General features: G+C 53.6%; 1 protein-coding gene across 2 annotated transcripts; it reads left to right on the forward strand.

Moving 5' to 3' along the window:
* The first annotated feature begins 207 nt into the window (after positions 1-207).
* SPSB1 (splA/ryanodine receptor domain and SOCS box containing 1) lies at positions 208-23,236 on the forward strand. Of its 2 annotated transcripts, none has more exons than XM_059487664.1 (3): positions 208-321; positions 16,002-16,806; positions 21,293-23,236. In XM_059487664.1, the coding sequence occupies exons 2-3, from the start codon at positions 16,113-16,115 to the stop codon at positions 21,418-21,420; spliced, it is 822 nt and encodes a 273-aa protein (XP_059343647.1). In that variant the 5' UTR covers positions 208-321; positions 16,002-16,112; the 3' UTR covers positions 21,421-23,236. The 2 variants fall into 2 exon arrangements, with proteins under 2 accessions (XP_059343647.1, XP_059343648.1); XM_059487665.1 differs by lacking the exon at positions 208-321 and adding an exon at positions 15,630-15,714.
* The last annotated feature ends 120 nt before the right edge of the window (positions 23,237-23,356 follow it).

A 23,356-nucleotide genomic window follows, 5' to 3' on the forward strand; every position in this document is an offset into this window, starting at 1 on the left:
TCGGTTCCCGGCCCCGCTCGGTTCCCGGCCCCGCTCCGTTCCCGGCCCCGCTCCGTTGCCGGCCGCGCTCTGTGCTGGCCCCGCTCCGCTCCTGGCCCGGCCCCGCTCGGTTCCCGGCCCCGCCCGCCGCCGGCGCTGCCCGGGCGGAGCGGCCGCGCCCCGGGCCGGGCCGGGGGCGGAGCGGGGCCGCGCCGGGCGCTATTTGGGCCATGTGATGCCGGCCCGGCCCCGCTGGGCGCGCCGGGAGCAGCGGGCGCGGGGCTCGGCCTGCCCGGGCACGGCACGGAGCGGGGCCATGGTCCGGCGGGCAGCCCGGGCACGGTAGGAGCGGGGGGCGGGCGGGGCGGCTCCGCGGCCTCTCCGCGCTCGGTGCTCGCCGAGCCGAGCGGGGCCGGGCCGGGCCCGCGGGCGGTGCCAGCTGCGGAGCCGGGGCGAGGCCGAGCGGCGGCCGCAGCCCTGCCGGGCCCGGTGCTGGCAGCGGGGAGCGGCACCGGCGAGGGGGCCCGGGGGCACCGGTGATGGGGCGAGGGGTCTGAGGGGCACCGGCGATGGGATGAGGGGCACTGGTGGGGTGCTGGCCTCGGGGCCCCGGTGATGGGGTGCTGGCCCCGGGGCTCCGCAGCCGCGCCGGGGATGCCGCGGGAGGGGCGGCTGCCGTTCTCGGTGCCGTGTGCGGGTTTGGAAGGCAAACACCGATAACCGGTGCGGATCGCTCGCTAGGGCAGCGGGGTTTTCCTTCAGGGTCGGTAAATTACCGCGCGGGCTCCGGAGCACACCTTACAAGGTCTGCTTGGTGTGTGTCTTCGCTTACTACATAAACCTCTGCGAATTCAGCGGAGCCTTACATAATCCTCTATCCGGAGGACCTAGGCTGTTGTTATAAGGTCAGTGTTGCTGTAGCCTCCTGCTGGACTGTGCCGTGTTTTGTCCTTATTCCCTGGCTAAAGTGGGCAGCCGGGGTGCCTGGTGGCCGTGCCTGAGTCAAAAACTGTCAATTGTCTCAGCCGTGGCTCGAGATAAGGAAGTTTACAACACAATTGTAAAAATGGGAGTTGCTCCTTGGAGACAGATCACCTCTTTCTTTTTTTTTTTTTTTTTTTTTTTTTTTTCCATGATAGCAATGCAGGATGGCTCAATGAACCTTTTGTCCCAGGAGTAATCTGTGCCTTTCCCACCCCTCTGACATCTGATTTCTACACCAAATGCAGCGTTGTGAAGCTCAGTAGCACAGCCAGCTCAGTCTTGCTGGTGTAAGCTGTGCAGAGCCTCCAGGGCCTTGCAGTGAGAGTGGGATGGTCACAGTGGCTCTCCCAGCCTGCAAGGAGGGATATTTCCGTGGTGAGTTAATAAGGGAACAGCCAGGAATGCCACAGAGCCGTGCTGCCGTTTGCAGAAGTGCCGGAGCATCTTCCCTGAGCTGCCCTGTCACCGTGTCGCCCTGCTGGCCCTGCCAGGGCTCTCGGTAGTGGTGCTGATGGATGCATCAAGCAGCAATTTGCTCCTCAGCCCCGTCACAGGCAGGGGATGAGCTGCAGCAGTCTCAGTGCATTCCTCAGGGGATGTTGGGCTGTTGCAGTGCAGCAGCCCTTGCAGCCTCTCTCCTCTGCTCGGGAGGTTACTGAAGTGCACTGTGATGTGCTCTGGGGCTTGTTTGTAAACTGCTGCTGGGACGTGGGCTGGTGTTCCAGGAACTGCTACGTGCTGTGTTTGTGTGCAGCCCCTCGCTGCTGCTGGGGCTGGGGAATGGCCTCTGCTTGTTGCTCTCCTGTCTCTGCGTTGCTTCTTTTCCCCTGGACCCTATTTCCCTTCCTCAGAAAAAGTGAAAGCAGCCTGCAAGGTCTGCCTGTCTTGTGAGGGCTAATTAAGAATTCATTAAGTTCCTGGAATTAAAGATCCGTAGCTGATGAGCCAGTGAGGACACTGTGCCAGGGCTTGGGACTGAGTGCAGACAGTGCTGACAGATAATACTCCAAGTCACAATGTGGCTTTTGAAGAATTTAAGATGTGGGATGGAGTATGTTCTGTGGCTCTCTGAGGTTTGTGTCTTGGTCACATTTTGTGGCCGATGCCTCTGCATACACTGGAATTGGCATCTGGTGGGCTCTGAGAGGCCAGGGCGAGTGGTGGCTGTAATTTTGGGCTTTAGCACACTTGTATTTACTGAGCCTGGAGTCACCCAGGGCTGAGGATTAACTGGGGCTGGCAGGGAGCACCAGTGAGATGATTCCAGCTGGGCTGAGCTTCTCTTCATGTCCTGTGGCAGGAGCCTTGCACATGCATTAACTGCGGAGCAGCTCAGCATTTCAGCAGTGAGGAACAGCTGGCAGCCCTGCCCGAGCTCTGAGCTCCCCAAACCTGCTGTCTGTGGAGCTGCTGCCCCTCCTTTGTGTCTCCAGGTGTGTGGTGGAGCTCATGCCCGCAGCTGGCCCTGCCAAGTCACGAGTCAGACACCAGTTGCTCTCAGACAAAGCTCTGTGGTGCCTGCAGAGTCAAAGTGAGTAAGTGTCTGGTACCAGACTGCAGCCACTGGGTTCCTCTGCTGGTGGCCTTTGCAGAATGAGCTCATGTCAAGGTGTTGACTCACTTTCAGTTACTGCACTGCTCTGGAAAACAAAGAAATCTTCCCTTGAGTTGCTCCATGTGAGTAATTGCTGTAGCTGCCTCTGTTTCCATGAATAATTGCTGGGGGAAGAGTGCAGCTGTCCTTAACAAAGATGGGATGTGGGCTACAGGTAATGGCCAAATGCTCTCTGCTGAGTGTGAGAAAATACAGCTAAAAAATAATAGTTTCCAAGCACATGGTGGGGAAAATGTGCCACTGTTAACTGTGTTTTCCCAGGGACTACTAAAACATCCATTCCCTTTTAACTCTGCACTGCTCTGCCCTTAACGGTAACGCTTTGGGAACTCCTGGGATCAAGTAAATTGGTCTGTGGCATTGGTCAGAAAATTCTCTTGCAGACTAAGTGCTTTTTACAGCAAAAAGAAAAATCCTCCTTCTGGGTGTTAATTTGGTGCAGGAACTGCTTTTATCTGTAGCTCTGGGGTGGCACGAGCTGCCTGAACCCTGGAGTGTTTGAGGGAAGGAGATACAAAAGAAACTTCCCTGGTGAGGTTGGTTTGGTGTGGGCAGTGTGGAGGCGTGGGGAAGGCACTGACAGAACCCTTGGTGCAGCATGAGCCATGTCCTGTGCCAGGGAACCCGAGTGAGCTGTGCCAGCCCTGGGGCTGCAGGCTGCCCTGGCAGAGCCTTCAGGGCTTTAGGGAAGAGGGGAGGGAAGGAGGATGTCCTGGACACAGTGAGGAGCAGGTGTGAGTGCTGCTGGGGACAGCTGTGTCACATCTGTCCTGCTCTGAGTGTGCAGGGCAGCTGTGCCAAGCTGGCAGGGTGTGTGTGTGTGCCCCAGGGAGTGTGGTTGGAGGGATGAGGGCTGCAGGCTGCTCCTGGCAGAGCCCTTCAGGGCTTTAGGAACACTTTGGCTCTTCAGCAAAGAGGAGAGGGAAGGAGGATGTCCTGGAGCACACTGAGGAGCAGGTGTGAGTGCTGCTGGGGACAGCTGTGTCACATCTGTCCTGCTCTGAGTGTGCAGGGCAGCTGTGCCAAGCTGGCAGGGTGTGTGTGTGTGTGCCCCAGGGAGTGTGGTTGGAGGGATGAGGGCTGCAGGCTGCTCCTTCCTCGTCCCCTCCATGTGTGGCCCTGCTGCCACTGCTCCCCGGGCACTCCCAGAGGAACCAGGGAGTTTTCCCTGCTGGCTGGGCTGGGCTGGATGCCAGTGCCAGGCTTTATTGATGGGCTCTGCCATGTGGCTTGTCCTGGCAGTGGGGTGGAAAAGGTGGGAAGTGTGTTATCTGTGCACAGTGAGGCGCTGGGGTTGGCAAGGCATGGGCTTGCAGTATCCACGTGGAAGATGCCCTGTCATCCTCCCTTCTGGTGTTTTGTGTGTTGTACTTCGGCAGCGTTGCAGGTCAGATTCAGTGTCTTTTGGGTTAGCATCTTTTCCTCTTTTAGTACAGAAACAGCCACATGGCTTTGCTTTAGCTTTTTTCCTTAAGGCTGGAGGGCCTTGTCCACTGATATTTCCTTGTCTTGTGGCTTTGTGAGTTTTTTCTCTTCTAGAACATGGGAAGACAGACTTGAAGCTGAAGCAGTGCTGCTGCTGTGTAACCGTAAAACTTCCCCTGGGAGGAGAAAGTGACACGTTTCTTTGTTCTCTTACAAAGCTTCCTCTGTAAGGAGAAAGCTTTTTACTTAAACAAACAAACAAAAGGACCCCAACAAGCAGCACCATCTGCCAGATAGCAGGGTGAGAGCAATTGAGAGCTTTGGGGCAGAAGGTGGTGATGTCTGAATGGAGTTACCAAACATGGGCTTTTTCTTTTCGCCTGGAAGGGGAATTTGATGAAGCTCCTAAGTCAGAGCAGCTGTGTGGATGTTAACTTCAAACTGCTTTCTTTGGAGAGCTGGTATGTTATCAAGGCAGGAATCTGTCCTGAGGAGATCCCAGATGGGGCTTTGACACCATAAATGTACAAAGGCACTCAGTTGCACAAAAACTGCAGAAACAACTTCGTTCTGAAGAACGTGAGCCACGGATGGTGGAGTGCCAAGAAAAGCAAGCAAGGGGTAAGGCCAAGCAGTTCTCTACATAAGAAGGCTACATTGGTCTCAGATGTTTAGAAATTCTTGGTGCAAGCTTCTCCGTGGATAAATTCTGGTTTGAATGGCCTCTTGTAACTGAAAATCTGCTTAAAGCAGAGATGTGAAAAATGCCTGCATCCTAGCTATAGTGTTTGGAGGTTAGTAGCAGGCCAAAGTGAGGTTCTTGCCCTGATGGCCTAACTCATTGCTGGTGGCACGTCGGGCTCTGCTGCAGGGAGAGCTTTGCTGCTCAGTGAGAGGAGAACAAGAATGGCTCTTGAAATGATTCCACACAGCAGCCTGTGCTGCTCGCTGCTGAGACTGGGGATGCTGGGTGTGAGGGGCTGTGCTGTGCTGTGCTGGCAGCAGCTCCACGTGGAGAATCTCTTATGTTCACTCACCCTTGAGTCTCCCTTGCTTGTCGGTGCTATTTGAAGGCTGACCCATCATGTTTACATGCGGGCAGTGAGGGAAGGGTTGCTTTGTCCCCCAGGGCAGTCCTGCCTTTGGGGTTTGAAGGCTCAGGAGGTGCCCATGTAAAGCAACGCTCAGGGCTGTGTGAGCAGCTGGTGAGGGCTCCTGTCTGCTCCCAGTTCCTGTAAACTCCAACAGCTGCGCAGCAAACCTGCTGACCCTCGTGCTGAGAAGGGCTGTGGGGCTGTGTGCATCCAGAAAGTACCTGGCTTGGTGCCTGTGGGCAGGAAATGGAGATGCTGGGGCTCTCTGTTCCGGGCTCGTGTGACAGGCACGGGCTGCTGCAGGCTGTGCTGTCCCCTCTGTCGGGGCTCCCTGGTGTCCCCGCAGTGTCACTGCCGTGTTCTGGGGCTGTGCATGGGGTTCCACGCACCAAACTGTGCTTCTGGGGTTCCAGGCTGGGCGTTTGACTTGCTGGAGGTTGAGATGGGGAGAGGAAAGAAGGCAAGGTGCGTGTCTTATGGTTTTTAATGGTTCAGTGACTGAGCTCCATCGTGGGACTTGGATGCTGTCATTTCCAGATAGCTGCCTTAGTTAATTGATATCCAGGTGATCCAACAAGCTGCTAAATAGCTGGGTTTTTTAAGTGTGTCAAGGAGCAGCTTTGGAGGAATGGAGAGCTGTTTCACTGACACTTGGTGCTCCTGGCTAGCAGGGTGGCTGCAGGTGCTGCCTCTGGTGAGATTTTGAAGGGGCAGGTCTTGAGTGCCCACAATGGCCACGCAGGTCCAAACCTGCACCTGTGGCATGAGTAACAATCAGTTAAATCCCAGCCTTTATCTGGGTAATCTGAGAGAGCCTGGTGTGACACGGAACTGGATCTGCAGGAGGCACAGCAATGTGTGTCAACACCTCCAGAGGGAGGGGACACCTGGGCAGACTGCCTGCAAGGAGCAGTGCCCACATCAGTTGCAAGTTTTGGTCAGAAATCAGAATTGAGTGGCTCCTGGAGCTTGAGGTGGAAGAGATTTCTTGATGCATTTGGGCACTGGAGAGCACTGTGCTGTGTGTTAGGGCTGAGGACAAACACCCCTGTGTGTTTAAGATGGGAAAATGGGCTTGAAGCTTGCAGTCACTCAGTGGAGAGGAAGGTGCCACAACCAGCACTTGTTCAGAGGCATGTGCTCTTATGTTATTTGGAATAGGCTGTCTTCAAACTTGGCAAAAACTCCACCCAATCCTCAGTCTGGACTGGCTCTGAAGGAATCCTTGACCTCATGGGAATCTCCATTTCAAGGTGCACAGCAGGGATTGCATTGGCATAAAACCCTTCTCAACAGGAGAACATTCAGTGTGCTCTCAAACCCGGTTCTGGCACACCTGAGAGGACCACAGGAGGAGTCTGTGCAGGAATGGGTCTGACCCAGGTGTAATCCTGGGGTCCAGGGGGACAGAGCTGATGGCCCAGCAGGTGGCAGGGTGGCAGCAGGGACAAGGTGGCTTTGCAGGGCCCTCCATGGAACCCTGTTTGGCCTGGAGCCTGACAGAAGAGCTGGGCAGCCCAATCATCTGTGCTCAGATGGGTTTCTCCAGGGTGAACAGCTCCACAGCCAGCTCTGTCCATCCTGGCTGGTGTCCCCAAGGCATTGGTGTTACCTGGGCAGGTTCAGGTGATGCTTCCATTGAAGGTCAGCAGTAGCAGTGTGATGAGCTGACTGCAGGAATAAAACCTCAAGGTGAGTTTAGTCTGGTGGGAGGAAAAGGCTGTTGGATGTGGTGGCTCTGTTTGATGTTCCAGACATTGGCTGTTGCAGACAGTTTACATCTGTGCTGTGTTTGGGAGGTTGTGGTGCACGGGCTGGTGGGTGGCAGTGGCTTTCTCAGTGCTTTCAGACTGGTGTTTGCACACAGCAAATCCTGGCCAAGCCATCCAGCCTGCTCCAAAGGAGGAATCAGAGCTTCAGCAGCAGCCAAGAAACAGCTGAACACACTTTGGGAGCGAGCAGCCCAGAAAGGACAGAAGCCTGCACGCTGGAGACAGCACAACTGCCTTATCTCTGCTGCTCTTGAGCTCTACACTTTGAAAAAGCAAGGCAGCTTCTCTTCTGCTTGCTCCTGAGCATGTTGAGTGCATCTTGCTTCAGAACAGAGCTCTTGCCTGTTTCTACAATGCTGCTTCATCTCTATTTCTTAACTTCTATTAATCTGTCTCAGCCCTGGTTTTCTGACTGGAAACTTTCCATTGATGTCACGGGAGCTTTCCGTGGCCCACATCAAATAGCTGGGTTCACCAGGAATGAAGTGACTCTCCAAATGTTTATGTTAAACACTTCTTTGGGAGGCATGCTGACTGATGAGGACCTGTGGTGGCTGAGGTATGTGGGGAGGATAGGTTGGCTGTGCAGCTTTTGTCCTGCCTTTGAAGCTGGAAGTGCTGGCAGCTGTGGAGTGGCCAGATAAGGGCTCAGGAGTGTTCCATCACTGTCTCCTGCACTGCAGAGCTCTCTCTGTGGCTCGCCCTCGTGGAAAGGACGGCCAAGCCTGGATAGTCACAGCAGAAAGCTGTTGGCATAATTACAGGTATGGAATTTTGTTGTTTGAGAGGGGAAAGCCACAGTTTAGTCTGCTGAGGAGCCCTAGGGAGGGGAGGAGGGACATGTGTGTTCTTCAGACCCTGCTTGCTCACACTCCTGGTGGTGTCAGAGCATTTGAAAGGTGGAAACAGAAGGGATAAAAACCACCCTAGCACTCCCTGTCACCACCACAGATGCTGAGCTTGGCTGGCTCCTTCCTCCCCTGCAGGACATGGTGCACACTGGAGGTGGTGAGGAAACCACTAAATATCACTTCATTTACAGAGCTCAAGCTTGTGAAGCTGTTGCTTAGGAGTGAATTTCTGAGTGTGTCCCAGTAAGGCTAAGGGGCAAATTTCTCCCCTTCCCACTTGAAGCACTATTGCAGCTACTGTGAGCAGTGCTGCAGTCAGTGCATGTCCTGGTCACTTGTTTTGGCACAAACATTTGTTCTGTATTGCCACAACTGCTATTTCCAGGAAAAAATTGCTCTGGGCTGTCTGGCGACCTTACAGTGCAGATGTCCTCTGCAAGCAGCATGTGCATTCCTGCAGCCACAGTTTGTATAATGTGCTTTTATCCTCCTCTTTTTGGTGCACTCTGCGCTTGCAAATCTGATTTGTCTGGTTGAGCTTTTACAGGGATAAAGCTTCAAGCAGGCAAGCTAGAAAGGATCTCAAAATTGCTGCTTTGTGGAGCCTTTTGGTGGATGATTTAGGAAGGCAGCCAAAGCCTTTGGGTCACCCTGCCTGTCTCAGAGCACCACAGCCTTTCCAGGGACCCTTTCAGGTGATGGGGAAAGCAGAGCATTGCATCACCGAGTCTGTGCTCGCTGCCAGCCCCAGTGAGATGTGCAGTGTCTCCTCCTAATTATGGGATGTCCCAGGTCAATTATAGCTAAACACAGAGCCCAACCGTGTCATTAAACTTTTTTGGCTAATGACAAGTCAGAAATCCAACCTTGTCCCGGCATGCTGTGCTCTGGGGAGCTGCTGAGTGTGTTCCAGTAAAGCTGGCAGTGTGAGCAGCCTCTTGCGCAATCTCTCTGCCAGGAATATCCTCCTGGTTCAGCACTTGGGAGCTTCCTTCTGCTCTGGGAGCCCTCTGGGAAGCTCTGGAGGCCCGGGGAAGGGAGGAGGAGCTGGGAGCTGGAGCAGGGATGTTGTGGCCTTGAGCAAGCCGAGGTCTGGGTGACCTGACCCTGGTATTGCGAGCTTGGGTTTGTGTGGGCTCCTCACCTCAGCTGGCTGCTGCAGTGATTGGAGAAGAGAAATTGCATCTTCTGGCGATGCTGTTGGATTTGGAAAGGGTTTTTCCACAGCTTTTGTTATGTTTAAGGGTGGTTGTTGTTCCCAGATTAAACTTGAATAGAAAACATAAGGCTGCTGCCAGCTTTCTGTCACAGACACCTTTTATCTTGCATTCATCTCTTCCAAGCAGATGCTGCTTTCATTTCTTCTGCTTATTTTTTCTTGCTACAAGACTAAAATTAACAGCCCTTTGATGCAGGGGAAGAAACTGTATTTCAAAGCAAAGTACCCAGTTAACTTTGATAACAAAACTGCTGGTTTTATCTTGGAGGCAATTCCGTGTTCCTTGGAAACAAATCTGAGGGTTGGGAGCTGCTGATCCCTGCTTGCTGTGACAGGTGAAGGTGCAGACCCCTCCTCACCTGGGGTACCAGTGGCTCCCTCTGGGCTGGGAGGTGCAGGGGGAGGCTGCAGGTGGGAGAGGGGGTGCCAGACACTGTTCCATGCACAGGATGTGTGCAGGATGTTCTCCTCACAGCTGCAGTTTCAGGGGTGCCAACCGCAGCCCGAGGTGTGGAGGGACTTGGGGGAGCACAGACGGGGCTGTGGCACTGCAGCCATCTGTGTCCAGAACTGTCCCTGCCTCCAAGGACTTGTCCTGAGCATCAGCTCCGTGTGAGCATCCAGATTTTGGCTTTCATCTTTTCCAGTTAAAGGGAGCAGCCCTGTTCCTGCAGTGCTTCCTAGAGGTGGTGTGATGTGAGGGCCGTTTCCGAGGGGGAGGTTGAAACCTGCCTGTCCTCAGAGGGAGGACAGCAAGACTGTACCAGAAATGGAGAATTGCTAAGCCCAGGCTGTGGCTGGCTTGGGCAGGGCAGAGAAGATGCTGCTGTCATCATTCAGCACCTTACAGGAACTGTCTGATGCAGCAGGGGCACATCTGCTGTGCCCAGGATCTCATTTCAGAGCAGGGCCAGGGAAATACCTGCTGGAACTCACCTTGGCAGGTGGCTTTGCCTCTGGGCAGCTGCTGCTGGAGGATGTGACAGGCTCTGGGGCTCTTGCCTTAAAGGAGCTGTGAGGAGCCCCTGCCCCGGGTGCATGGCAGGGTGGTGACTTCTGAAAACATCCTTGTGCTAAGTGAACAGAATGGTTTCCTAAACACCATGAAAAAAGTCACTTCCTCAGTGACTCAGCTGTCTCCTCTTGTGAGGTTTTGTCCTCTGTGGTGACAGTCTCAGACTCCACAGACCTCAGGACAGGAAGAACCTGAATCTGCAGTTCAAAGGGTGAAACATCCACTGGGGTCTTCACACATAGGGTGCAACTTCAGTCCTGTTCTTCAGCACTTGGGAAGCCCAGGATGGAGAGATCTGGGTGAATATTACAGAGGAACGCTGAGATTTTCCATGTGCCAAGGTAAGGCAGTAAGGCATGTGAACTGATCCACGGTTATTGCTTAGAGTCATTTGCTGTGGGGTGTGAAGGCACTAACAGCTGGGACAAGGGGTTGAATTCACTTGTTTAGGATTCATTTGACCTGAGGATGAGCACAAAATTCAACCTGAAACTGGCTGGAATGACTTGGACAGGGAGGAAGATGCTTAACCCCAAGAATGAGAAGTTTTGGAACAGAAGTATGGAAGTTTTGGAACAAGGTTGCCCAGAGCTGGACAGGCTCTGGTTTTGAAGGTTTACAGAAGTAAACTGATGAGAGAGAGAAAAGCAGGATTGGAGAGCAGCAGGGATGGAGCAGAACCCCAGTTGTGCACCACGACGCCCTGGTTTTGCTGAATGTGCTGCTCTGGCCCTGCAGCAGAGCAGCACCCAGCTCCTGGTGAGACTCTTGCAATGGGCCAGGATTTGTTTGTTCCCAGTGCCTGGCCCCGATTTCAGCAGTGCTGTCTCTGCAGTGAGGAGCAGTACCAGACACTTGCACAACTTCCCCTCTGGCAGGGATGTGTTTGATGTAAATACATGTGCTGCAGCTTCAGACACAATAAACGTGTTTGGGAGTAACAGGCTGAGTAATCTGGTGCTTGGCAGCTGCTCTGCTCTGGGGATTTTTGCTTTACTGTTAGCAGTGCGTGTGACATCTTAAATGAAAAAAGGAAGAGACAGTAACTGTACAACTTAATATTAGAATAGCTCCAGTTACAGCTGCTTTACCTGAAAGAATGAGTCCTGCTGGGTCTGTGGCTCCTGACACTGATGCTGTGTTGCCTTTGGGAGCAGGGGTTGACTCCTCGCACTCCACTGTGAGTGTTTTCAATGCATCTTTTTGGGAAATGCTCTGCCCTGCTGTCATCTGGGAAGGGACACAGGGGAGTTCTGGTAGGTGGCTGCTGAGAACGTGGGTTTCTGTTAAAAAATGAATTCATGAGCTGTTTTAGGGGAGAGCCGTGCTTTGTCATCCAGGGTTTTGTCCTGATGGGTTGGTGGTGGTGATGGCCACAGCCAAAAATTGCTTTTGATACTGGAGTGGAAACTCTGGGCACAGGTAGAAATATCAAACTTCATTCTTTCCACTGCTCCCCTCCTTATCTGACAAAACTCATGAACCCAGATAGTTAAACAGAGATGAGGGATGGGCAATGGGCAGTGCAGGCTGCAGATCAAGTGAGGAAATAACAAAAAGCAGGGAGCTGTTGTGCAAGAGGGTGGCTTGTTCTGGGTTATGTGGGGTTCTTTAATGCAAATAGTTCTGAACATAAACATTTACTGTTTAAAATTCACAGTGGCTTAATTGTGCAGGAAATGCCTCTCTAAATGCAGCCTCAAATGGCTCCAGTGCTGCAGGGAAAACCAGTGAGCAAACAGGGCAGTCTGACCAGGCCTTTCAGTGCTGCTGGGTTATAAAGCTGGGGTTGTGTTTGCAATGTGCCAGGCACAGATTTCAGCCTTGGAGGGTTGGGAGGCTTCTTCTGGAAGCAGGGCTTGTGTGCAAGGCCTCCATAACACAGGGAAAATCAGCAGGGCTTGTGTGCAAGGCCTCCATAACACAGGGAGAATCAGGTGAAGGTGGACAGGTACAGAGGTGTAAGGAAGGTGAACCTGTGGATATGAACCTCTGCCTGTGACCTTTCCTCCTGCTGCTTATGGGACTTACTTGTGGTGGTTTTTAGTCTGCAAGCAGGTTGTGGACACATCTCTTGGGCGCACCTAAGGAAATTGGGAGTGTGGGATGTCTGTGCCTTTCCCACCGTGTTCAGGTGCTGCTCAGGCTGAGCAGTTGACATTCATGAATTACCTTATGCAGAGCTGGAAGGAGCCTGATGACCTTTGGAACATCCACTGAACTTCCCCTGTGAGGAAAAGCAGCCCGAGTTCCCTTGTTTCATTTAAAGAAATGCATTTTCTCTGCAACCAAAGCTGCTGTTTGTGACCTGCCTTCAATGGGAGAGATGATCTTTGGCACAAACTTTTGGAACTCCTTCTGAGCCGCTTCCATCCTTACAAATACTTTGCAGTGTGAGCTCTCTCCTGTTGCTTAGAGTTACTTTCTGCCAGATTTTGCAGTGTTGCAGTTCACAGGAACTGGCTGGGTAGGTGGACAGTGGAAATTTGTTTAAGTGTCTAGCAAGTGGCTTGGTTGAGGCTGGGTGGTGGTTTTTGCTTCAGCTTTTCATTGACTCAGACGTGCTGCTGTGAGTAACCTCAGAGCTGTGTTCTGGAGAGCCTGACACGGGAGGGATGGGTGACAGGGCATTGCCAAAACAGCAGAAATGTTCAGCAGAACTGCCTGGACAATGCCAGAACCAGACACTGGAGGGATGGATGAGAGAGCATTGCTAAAACAGCCAGAAATGTTCAGCAGAACTGCCTGGACAATGCCAGAACCAGACACTGGAGGGATGGGTGAGAGGGCATTGCTAAAACAGCCAGAAATGTTCAGCAGAACTGCCTGGACAATGCCAGAACCAAAACGGGAGGGATGGGTGAGAGGGCGTTGAACTAGCAGCAGGTGAAATGGGGTGTCCTGGCTCTTTGGGGCTGAGTTTGGTGCTGTTAGAGGCTCCTGACCATGTGCAGTGTATATATATATATATATATATATATTTCATTTTCTGCTGAGGTGTGTTCCAGGCTGGAAATCTCTAGGGCAGGGCTCTGATTCATTGTCTGCAGAGCACCCAGAGCCTGTGAGGTGTGTAAAGGTTTGGCCTCTTATCTGTGCAAGTACACCTAATGAGTTTATGGAAAGGAGATAAAGCCACAGTAAACTGACTTGTAGAAATAAAGTAAAAGTGGATCAGGAGTGAAGGAGCTGAGGATCCTTTGTGTGTTCCTGTTGTTGGTGCTGCAGACAGGTGTCCTGTAGGTGCAGAGCAAGGGAGGGACAAACTCTGAGAGGAACCAGAGTTTCTGAGCTGGGCACCAGCTCTGGCCTGCACAGGCAGTGCCTTGCTTGCAGAGCTGTGTTCTCCTATTAACATCAGGATTTTCCTTCCATTTCAATGTCTCTGCTGTCTCCTGCCCTGATCCGTTTGCAGCAAGCAGTTTTGGAACCTGGCATTTCCTTCCAGCACGGCAAACTGACAGCCTGCTCTGAGCACCTAAATGGAAAGGAGGGCTGATTCTCACTGAAAATAGCAGGGAATCCTTTTCTCTGAGGCACCCTTAGGATTTCACTGCCTGGATTTTAAGCCCATGAGGTTAACAATGGAACTGACAATAGCAGGGAGCAGGAGTGGGGATGAGCTGCTGTTGGCAAAGCAGAGCAGAGTTGCAGCAAGCCTGAGCTGTTGATAAGACAGATAAAAGCACTTTCAGTGTTTACATTTGTACTTAAACCTGCAGCAGCTCATTCCCCAGCCTGTCTGCTCATTTATGGCTGCCTGTGTCTCTGTGGAGCTGCCCAGGGCATTAATCCATTAATTTCACAGGATAAGCCTTTCTGTCTCCTCCTGCTGCAGCAGAGTGCCTGCATTGTCTTGTGCATGCAGAGACTTTTCCTTTTAGGAGGTGAGGGCATCACTGTGCTCCTGGCAGAGGGCAAGGTGCCACTCTGCAGTGCCAGGCCTGGTGCCAGGAGCAGCAGAGCCAGCTGTGGGCAGGGATTATTGCCCTGCCCTAACAAGGAGCTGTATTGCACTTCAATCCTGGTGTGGGCTGGCTGTACCTGCCCTGCTCTCACTCTGACCCACCCTCTGCTTCAATCTTTTCCCTTTCTTCACCCCTTTCTCTTTATTCTGGCCATTGGCTTTCACCTGCTGTGAGCAGTGCCTGGGAAAGGCTCCTGAGCAGTGCAGGGGATGAGTGGTGCCTGTGTTTGGAATCTCCCTGGGGTGATTCCCTTTCCCTTCCTGCCTCAGAGAAATATGATGGAGCTTATGTTGGCAAAAGGCAGAAAGCCACAATGAACAAGGCATTGTTTTGCTAATGAAGAGCACAGTTGTGTTCCCTCACTTCTGCTGGGTGTTGTGTGCTTCAAAGAGGTCTGCACTCCTGCAGCCTGCTTTGTTTTGGTTCTTGTTTCCTATGCTGTGCTCTCACGTGTACTGCACAGGAAATCTCTGCCTCTCCTCCCTCTGCCAATGTTTTGTTCCCTTATCCTAATCCAAATTCCAGCAGCTGGATTTGCCTGTGGACTCCCACGTGTGCCTTGCCAGTCCCTTGCTGTCAGCCTGTGTCCGTGTGCCTCAGGCACGGGATGCCAGGGATTTCACCTGGTGCTGCTGTCTGGTGTCACCCCAGCTGAGAAGGAGCCTGCACTGAACCTTTTCCAAAATCACTGTTTTGGGTCAGCTTTAACCTGCCTGTCCTGGGGAAGCTCAGCTGCTGTCTGCTTTAGTTTGCTCTGGGGATCCCTTGGTTGGAGATGCTGCTGCTCCTGAGGAGCTGTGAGCCATGGAAACCCGTGGGGCACAGCAGCTCAGCCACGACATGCCCTGCCATCCCCTGCTGCCCTCCCTCAGCTGGTTCTGCTGTTATTCCTGTTTTCAGCTGGTGAACAGCTGGCTTACACGGGCCAGGATTTGTTTGGATGTTGTGGATGGCATTTATTTCACTTCCAGGATGTGTGGTGCTTATCTCAGCAGCTGATAACATGGCTGGGCCTGTTTAAATGGCATCTTCTGTCTCTATGCCCAACATCTGAGGTCCCTGAATGGTTTGAAATGTCTGTACTGCAGCCTGTGCATTGGGATGTAACTTTCAAAGGATCTCAGGCATTTTGCTCTCTATTCATGATTTTTTTTAAAAAGTGGGTAAGGAAAGAAAAAATAGTCATGTCTCTTGTTACTTAAAATTGGGATTTAGCTCACTGTTCCAATGGCATACCTTCGTAGGGAAAACCTGTTGAATTCACCCCTAACCCAGAACACAGTGAGCCCTCCCTGTTCACCTTCTAGCTGGAGCCTTGCTGATGTCCAGTAATCTTATTTTTAAACCAGATCTGATTCATGCTCTGTTTTCTATGCCAGATGAGGTCCTTGGTTGTGAGTAAGTGTTGTGACTGTAGCTGGCAGGAGCGCTGCATGATTGCCTCACTTCAGGAAATGTTAAAATAACACTTTTTTTTCTTAGAAAGCTCGTTTGCACCCCTCCCACTCCTAATTCTAATAGCTGCCCCCAGTTTGGCAGCTGTGTGACAGAGGGCTGTTTGTGTTGCCGAGTGAGAGCAGAGGCACTGGAGTGGACGCAGTGCTGGAGCAGAGGTGCACGGAGCGAGCAGGGATCTCTGGCCAAGCTGGCTCAAACCTCTCCGAGGTTCCTCTGCAATCTGGAAGGAAAACTGCTCAGCTGTGGGAAGGATCTTGCTCCTCCCCCTGGACTCTGCAACTGGGGATTTCTTTCCCTCTTGAGAAGCTGCTCACTTGGGACGAGCCAGGCAAAGGTTTATCTGCCCTTGCTGCAGGGGTTTGGAGGGGCCAGAGCTGCTGGGATGGGGGTCCCCCAGCGGCTTTGGGCTGCTGCTCTGGACTGGCAGCCTGGCCCTGAGGTACTCAGCACAGCTTTGGCTGCAGAGAGCTGTCTCCTGAGCCCTGCACCCGTGGGCAGCTGCTGGGAAGGGAGCACGCCTTGTCGGGACAAGCAGCTGAAGGCTGTGCTCTGTCAGTGTGGCACACGGCGCCGAGTGTGCTAATGTTTAACTCGTCTCTTGTTGTTCTTTCCGTCCATTAGGCAGTCCTGAGCGGCGCGCATCTGGACAGAGCCTCCTGGCAGCCTTTGCTGCGGGGCTGGATGACAGCAGGAGCTGCCAGGTGAATCCATGAGCTTGTGAGGAGGCCAGCCATGGGTCAGAAGGTCACGGGGGGGATAAAGACAGTGGACATGAGGGACCCTGTGTACCGGCCGCTGAAGCAGGAGCTGCAGGGGCTGGACTACAGCAAGCCCACGCGGCTGGAGCTGCTGCTGGACATGCCCCCCGTGTCCTACGAGGTGCAGCTGCTGCACTCGTGGAACAACGACGACCGCTCGCTGAACGTGTTCGTCAAGGAGGACGACAAGCTCATGTTCCACCGGCACCCGGTGGCGCAGAGCACGGACGCCATCCGCGGCAAGGTGGGCTACACGCGGGGGCTGCACGTGTGGCAGATCACCTGGGCCATGCGCCAGCGCGGCACCCACGCCGTCGTGGGGGTGGCCACGGCCGAGGCGCCGCTGCACTCCGTGGGCTACACCACCCTCGTGGGCAACAACCACGAGTCCTGGGGCTGGGACCTGGGCCGCAACAGACTCTACCACGACGGCAAGAACCAGCCCAGCAAGACCTACCCCGCCTTCCTGGAGCCCGACGAGACCTTCATCGTGCCCGACTCCTTCCTGGTGGTGCTGGACATGGACGATGGCACGCTCAGCTTCATCGTGGACGGGCAGTACATGGGGGTGGCCTTCCGGGGCCTCAAGGGCAAGAAGCTGTACCCGGTGGTGAGCGCCGTGTGGGGCCACTGCGAGATCCGCATGTGCTACTTGAACGGACTGGACCGTGAGTATGAGCCCTGTTCTGGCCCTGTTCTGGCCCTGCTGGGCCGTCCTGGACCATCCCAGGCCAAATCCTGGGCCGGGTTCTCCTCTTCCTGCACGGAGGAGTGTGACTGTTCACGGGCTCCGAGGATGAGGGAAGAGACAAGGATCTGACTCCACGTTTCAGAAGGCTTTATTTATTATTTTATTATATATATTATATTAAAACTATACTGAAAAAAAGATTTTATTAGAAAGTTAACTAAGAATAAAAAAAAAAGAATGAAAACAAAAGCTTGTGGCTCAGACAAAGAGTCTGAGCCAGCTGACTGTGATTAGCTATTAATTAGAAACAACTCTATAAGACCAGTCACAGATTCACCTGTTACATTCCACAGCAGCAGATAACCATTGTTTACATTTTGTTCTTGAGGCTTCTCAGGAGGAGAAATCTTAAAGAAAAGATTTTTCATGAAAGATGCCTGCGACGGGAGGATTTGTGTCAGCAGCAGCACTGCTGGGTGCAGCTCTGAGTCCCCCATGGACAATGCACAGAGTCTGTCTGTCTGTCTGTCTGTCTGCACACCTTGCTGTCACCTCTGCAGGGAGCAGGCAGGGCCTGGGGAGGTGGTTTGGTGGCAGGAGGTGATGCCAGTTGTCCAGCTGGAAATGGGAAACCTTGTATTGATACCAGAATTCTTCCAACAGTTGCGTTACTGGCACTGCAATTCTGGTGTCTCTTTACAGAAAACAGTCTCTGGGACAGTCCCCTTCCTTCAAGGGGATGTTTGAAGTCCCTTGCAGGCAAGAACAGGGACAGATCCTCCCCTCTAAGAGAAAATGGGAATGTTTTCCATCTCTCAGAAGGTGGCTCACTCCCCTGTCCCTCTCAGAGCAGGGTGTGCTCGTGTCTAGCAGGGGCTGGGTGCTGTTGTCAGCCCAGCTCACATGCCAGCCCTTTTACTAACAGTCTCTAGCTAAGCTTAGTAATAAATTTGGCTGTCCAAATGTGCTAAAATCTGTTATCTCTCATAGTCAGAAGTTCCCATGGGGCCAGACTGTGACTCAGTCTTCTGGGTAGGGTGGAGGAGAGAGGTGAAGGAAGTGGATTAAAATCTGGATTTATGTCACTAGTGAAATAAATTTGGCAGTATTGGTATGGAGAGCAGTTTCCCCTGCATTCCAGAGCAGTGTCTGCTCAAGGGCTCTCGTGTTTGTGCAGGAGGTGTCCAGCACTGGCAAACCCTGAGTGCCACAGAGCTGCCAGCAGAGAACTGGGCTGTCAGAGTGACCAGGAGAGCCTTGCAAAGGGGCAGGAGCAAAACCTACAGGTGCTTTGGGAAATGCACTTCAGCTCTGCAAGACCAAGCAGAGAGCTCTTGGCATTTGGCGTTTCTCACCCAAAGAAAGCCCAGCTCTTTCTCCACAGCAGCTTCAGGGGTGTCAGCAGCTCCAGGAAACAGGTTCTGCTGCAGGGCCCTGTCACAGACACATTTTATGGAAAATCCTTTCCTTAGGAATTTTTCCTCCTGAGAAACTTCAGGGACAAAATGTAACCAATGATTATCTGCTGCTGTGGAATGCAACAGGTGCATCTGTGATTGGTCTCATGTAGATATTTGGAATTAATGGCCAATCACAGTGAGCTGGCTCAGACTCTCTGTCTGAGCCACAAACCTTTGTTATTCATTCCTTTCTATTCTTAGCTTAGCCAGCCTTCTGAGATGAAACCTTTCCTTCTATTCTTTTAGTATAGCTTTAATGTGATATATATAATAAAATAATAAATCAAGCCTTCTGAAACACGGAGTCAGATCCTCATCTCTTCCCTCATCCTAAGGCCCCTGGGAACCCAGGCCAAACCCTGCAGCTCCACTGCAGGGCAGGGAGTGTGGAGCTGCTGGAGCTGTGGTGTGAGCGTGGTGTGAGCCCTGGGCTGGGTAAAGCTGGAGCTGTGGTGTGAGCCCTGGGCTGGGTAAAGCTGGAGCTGTGGTGTGAGCCCTGGGCTGGGTAAAGCTGGAGCTGTGGTGTGAGCCCTGGGCTGGGGCAGGGCTCCAGGCTGGAGCTGTGGTGTGAGCCCTGGGCTGGGGCAGGGCTCCAGGCTGGAGCTGTGGTGTGAGCCCTGGGCTGGGGCAGGGCCATCTCCAGGCTGGAGCTGTGGTGTGAGCCCTGGGCTGAGCAGTGAATCGTGGGCAGCAGGCCAGCAGGGATGGATGCTGTTCTGGCACTGACAGAAAGAAGGTGTCTGGCTCTGAGCACTCGTGAGCACTCAATGCAGCCCTGTCAGGGATTATTGTGGTGCTAGTGAATGGAAGGAGGTCAGCTCTGTGTGTGTGTGTGTGTGTGCTTTCTCTGCTGCTCTGCTCAGTGCAGACCAGGTGAGGACAGACCTGAGTCTCTGTGGAAGAGCCTCTCCTTTAGAGGCCCCTGAGCTGAAATGTGATTGCTCTGTAGGTATCTAAAGGCTCTGGGGGTCAGGCCCCTTGTGCTGGGGGTGCTGCTGGGCAGTGCCTCTGTCCTGCTGTCCCTGTGCAGGGCAGGCAGAACTGGGGCAGGCTCTGAATGCAGACCCTGAGTGTGCGCCCCGGTGCTCAGAATGGGCAGTGCCAGGGCGTGCTGCCAGTGCTGGGGCTCTGTGCGGTGCCCAGCCAGGCACAGAGCAGAGCAGCAGAGGGTCTGTGCCTGGGGAGGGCAGCAGGGACCCCGGGGTGGCTGAGCAGCACACAGGGCAGGGCTGGGCACACAACAGGTGACACAGAGCAGGTGACACAGAGCAGCAGTGGGGATGCTGGGCTTGGCAAGTCAGGTCCGTGTATTGTGGAGCTGGAGGCATCTGCCAAAGCTGTGGAAGCTGCAGCTTCTGAGCCAAGCTCACCTGTCTGTGGGAGCTTTCTGTGGGCAAAGGCAGCTCCCTGGTGGTGCAGCAGAGCCCTCAGGCCACGGAAGGATGGCATTTACCTGCTTTGGGATGTGTCAGCCCCGGCTGGGGCAGGAGGAGCCCCTCAGGCCTGAGCAGGGTCAGGGTGAGCTCTGGCAGGCTCAGCAGTGATTTTTTTCCTCCTGTGCAGCTGGGGTGTTTCAGCCTGGCTCTGACCTCAGTCCCCTCTTGCTGTGAGTGACTCCTGAGCAGCCAAGGCCCCGTGTGCCATTCCTGAAAAACTTGTATTATCTTGTTCAGGGGGTTAAGTGCAGGATGCAGAAAAAGATAGCCAAGGGCTTGTATCCTTCCTGGGCCTGTGACATGGGAGGGAACTGTCAGGGTGCAGAGCTTTGACAGATGGCTCTGCAGTATAAATGAGGGGCTGGCAGCTGTTCCCCTCCTGTGTGGGCTAAATCATGCTGCTTTCAGGGTCCCCAGACCCCTGAGGCTCTCTGGGTACTGCAGCAAGAGGCATGAGCTGCAAGATGTGTTCTGGCTGGAATTGCAGAGGAGGAACTTCCAGCTGCTGCTGTGGGGTTGTTCCATTCACACACTGGCTGGAGTGGCCTGGATTCAGCTGGAGATGTGGATGGCTGAGGGGCTGCACACCTGCCAGGGATCAGCGCTTTTGCTGAGAGTTCCAGGGGTTTAGAAGCAGCAGGGTGAGTGGGTGAGTGCGCACCTTGTGCCAGGTGTTCAGTGTTCTCAGGGGGCTGTAGAAGCAGCAGGGTGGGTGAATGAGTGTGCCCCTTGTGCCAGGTGTGCAGTGCTCTGGTCCAGTGTTCTCTGTGGGTTTAGAAGCAGCAGGGTGAGTGAATGAGTGTGCCCCTTGTGCCAGGTGTGCAGTGCTGTGGTTCAGTGTTCTCTGGGTGTTTAGAAGCAGCAGGGTGGGTGCCCCTTGTGCCAGGCGTTCAGTGCTTTTGCTGAGAGTTCCAGGGGTTTACAGGCAGCAAGGTGAGTGAATGAGTGTGCCCCTTGTGCCAGGCGTTCAGTGTTCTCTGTGGGTTTAGAAGCAGCAGGGTGGGTGCACCTTGTGCCAGGCATTCAGTGCTTTTGCTGAGAGCTCCAGGGGTTTAGAAGCAGCAGAGTGAGTGGGTGAGTGCGCACCTTGTGCCAGGTGTTCAGTGTTCTCAGGGGGCTGTAGAAGCAGCAGGGTGGGTGAATGAGTGTGCACCTTGTGCCAGGTGTTCAGTGTTCTCAGGGGGCTGTAGAAGCAGCAGGGTGGGTGAATGAGTGTGCACCTTGTGCCAGGTGTTCAGTGTTCTCAGGGGGCTGTAGAAGCAGCAGGGTGGGTGAATGAGTGTGCCCCTTGTGCCAGGTGTGCAGTGCTCTGGTCCAGTGTTCTCTGGGTGTTTAGAAGCAGCAGGGTGAGTGAATGAGTGTGCCCCTTGTGCCAGGTGTGCAGTGCTCTGGTCCAGTGTTCTCTGGGTGTTTAGAAGCAGCAGGATGAGGGTGTGAGTGTGCCCCTTGTGCCAGGCGTTCAGTGCTTTTGCTGAGAGTTCCAGGGGTTTACAGGCAGCAGGGTGGTGAGCGGGTGAGGCTGCTCCCCCCGGGCAGGGCCGCTGATGTCTCTGCTCTCTGTCCCCAGCTGAGCCCCTGCCCCTGATGGACCTGTGCCGGCGGGCGGTGCGGCTGGCCCTGGGCAAGGAGCGGCTGGCTGAGATCCCCACGCTGCCCCTGCCCGCCTCCCTCAAGAGTTACCTGCTCTACCAGTGAGCGCCAGGACGCAGCGGATGGAGCTGCCCCGGGCCCTGCCCTGCTGGAGCTGCTGGCCGAGGATGGATCCCTGCATCCCTGCGTTGCTGCCGCAGCCTCCCGGGCTGGGCGCTCTGCTCCTCGGGAGCCCCTGCCCCAGCACGCTGAGCAGAGGAACATTGCCAGAGCCCTGTGCTCCCCTCTCCTCCTGGGAGAGGCTGTGCTGCCTCCCTGGGCTCAGGGGAATGGTTCTGGGCCAGCCAAAGGGAAGGATGGTGAGAAAAGAATAATGGTAAAAGTAAGAATTCAAACGTGATCTGAGGAAGAGGAGGCATTAGGAATAGAAAGGTCAAGACCGCGTCCTGAGAAGGGAAAGGCTCAGGATGGCCAGCAGAGTTGGAAAGAGTCTGGAGTACCATAAAGAATTAATTGATGAGTTTTTAAAAGCCAAAAAATAAAAAAGTACAACCCCAAGCCCTGAAACGCCAAAACCAAGAGCCCTTCCTCCACCAGGACCCTTCTGAGCTTGGAGAAGGTGGTTGTGTTGCTGATGTCTGTGCTGGGATCCTCACCCTGCTCTGTTGCTGTCTCACAGCTGGTGACTCCTGCTGCCTTGTTGAGCACCAGGGCTCATCCTGCTCTGCTCTGCCTCCTCCCAGGGGTTTCACAGCTGATTTTGCAGTCAGGCTGTGTCCCCACACTCCTCCTTCCTGCTGAGAGCTGCAGCTTTGCTCTGGGGTCCCTGGCTGGGCTGGGACTGTGTGTCACACGTCTGTGTGTGTCACACGTCTGTGTGTGTCACACGTCTGTGTGTGTCACACGTCTGTGTGTGTCGCACATCTGTCACAGCTGCAGCTCCTGTGCCCTGGGCTCTGCCCTCAGAGACCCCTCCATGTTCTCTGATGGCACTGCCAGGGAATCCTCTCCTTGATAAGCTGCTGAAATCCACCCAAGCCAGGCTCAGTCTGTCCCAGAGCCCCCCAAACCCTGCAGCAGAGGGGCTCCCTGCCCTCTGTCCCAGAGCAGGGTCACAGGGGCTCCAGCAGCGACCCCAGGGCTCAGACAGGCACAGCAGAGGAACCTGAACCTCTCCAGAGCTGGGGAGCAGGAGAGAGCTGCAATAAACAGGACGAGCAATTCAGGCAAAATCAGCACATCCCAAATAGATCCTCAGTAGCCAAGTAAAGAGGTGGCACTCTTCTGTTAGCAGGAGCTGCTCTCTTGACCTCTCCACAGGTTACTATGCTGCCTTTCTGGGGTTATTTTGCACATTTCTTTGTGTGTTTTTTTTTTCCTTGAAAAATGTTTGTGTGATTGTTTTGTTTTGTTTTTGCTTTTGAGTTATCCCTTCAGTTTTGTGTAGGTACAAATGAGTTTAGTTGCTGAAAATGTTAATATATATATGTGGGGTGTATGTATAAGAACATGTTTTAAACAGCTGCTGTAGGGTACCTTTTTGAAAATAAACTACTTGCATAGTATATTTTTTAAAGCACAGAGTTGGTGCCAAGACTGGGTGGGGTGTGACGTGCCCCGTTTTTATTCTAATATTATAGGAGGTTTTGTTTTTCAACGTAGGGGTTTGTACTAGTTTCTGCTGCAGGGTGGGACACAAAATCCAGTGTGTGGAGCCCTGCTCGGTTGCCTTCAACTCGAACCAGTGTCTTCCAGAGCTGCAGGGAAGAAGCTGTGTTCTCCCTACTCCTGCTGCCCTTTGTGCTCCCTCATTTCCATCTCTCCTCACCTCACCAGGACATGGCTCTGTACAGTTTAAAATCCTTTCTATTTTATGACTGTAGATAGCACTCACTAACCTAATAAACTTTATTAAATATTACTTGGTGGTGGGTTTTATTTGCATGAGATTATCAGGTTTCTTTGTGCCTTGTTTCTGCACGAGCAGTGAGTTTATTCCTGAGGAGCCTGCCCAGACAGGCAGGGCAGGGGCTGCCTCTGC

Source organism: Ammospiza nelsoni, chromosome 22, assembly GCF_027579445.1.
Source record: "Ammospiza nelsoni isolate bAmmNel1 chromosome 22, bAmmNel1.pri, whole genome shotgun sequence".
NCBI lineage: Eukaryota > Metazoa > Chordata > Aves > Passeriformes > Passerellidae > Ammospiza > Ammospiza nelsoni.

What these genes read in the sequence shown, in the direction of transcription:
- SPSB1 (XM_059487664.1), top strand. Translation starts at nt 16,113, where the DNA reads ATGGGTCAGAAGGTCACGGGGGGGATAAAGACAGTGGACATGAGGGAC. An exon ending in CTACTTGAACGGACTGGACC is followed by an intron (nt 16,807 to 21,292) that starts GTGAGTATGAGC and finishes CTCTGTCCCCAG; the next exon opens with CTGAGCCCCTGCCCCTGATG.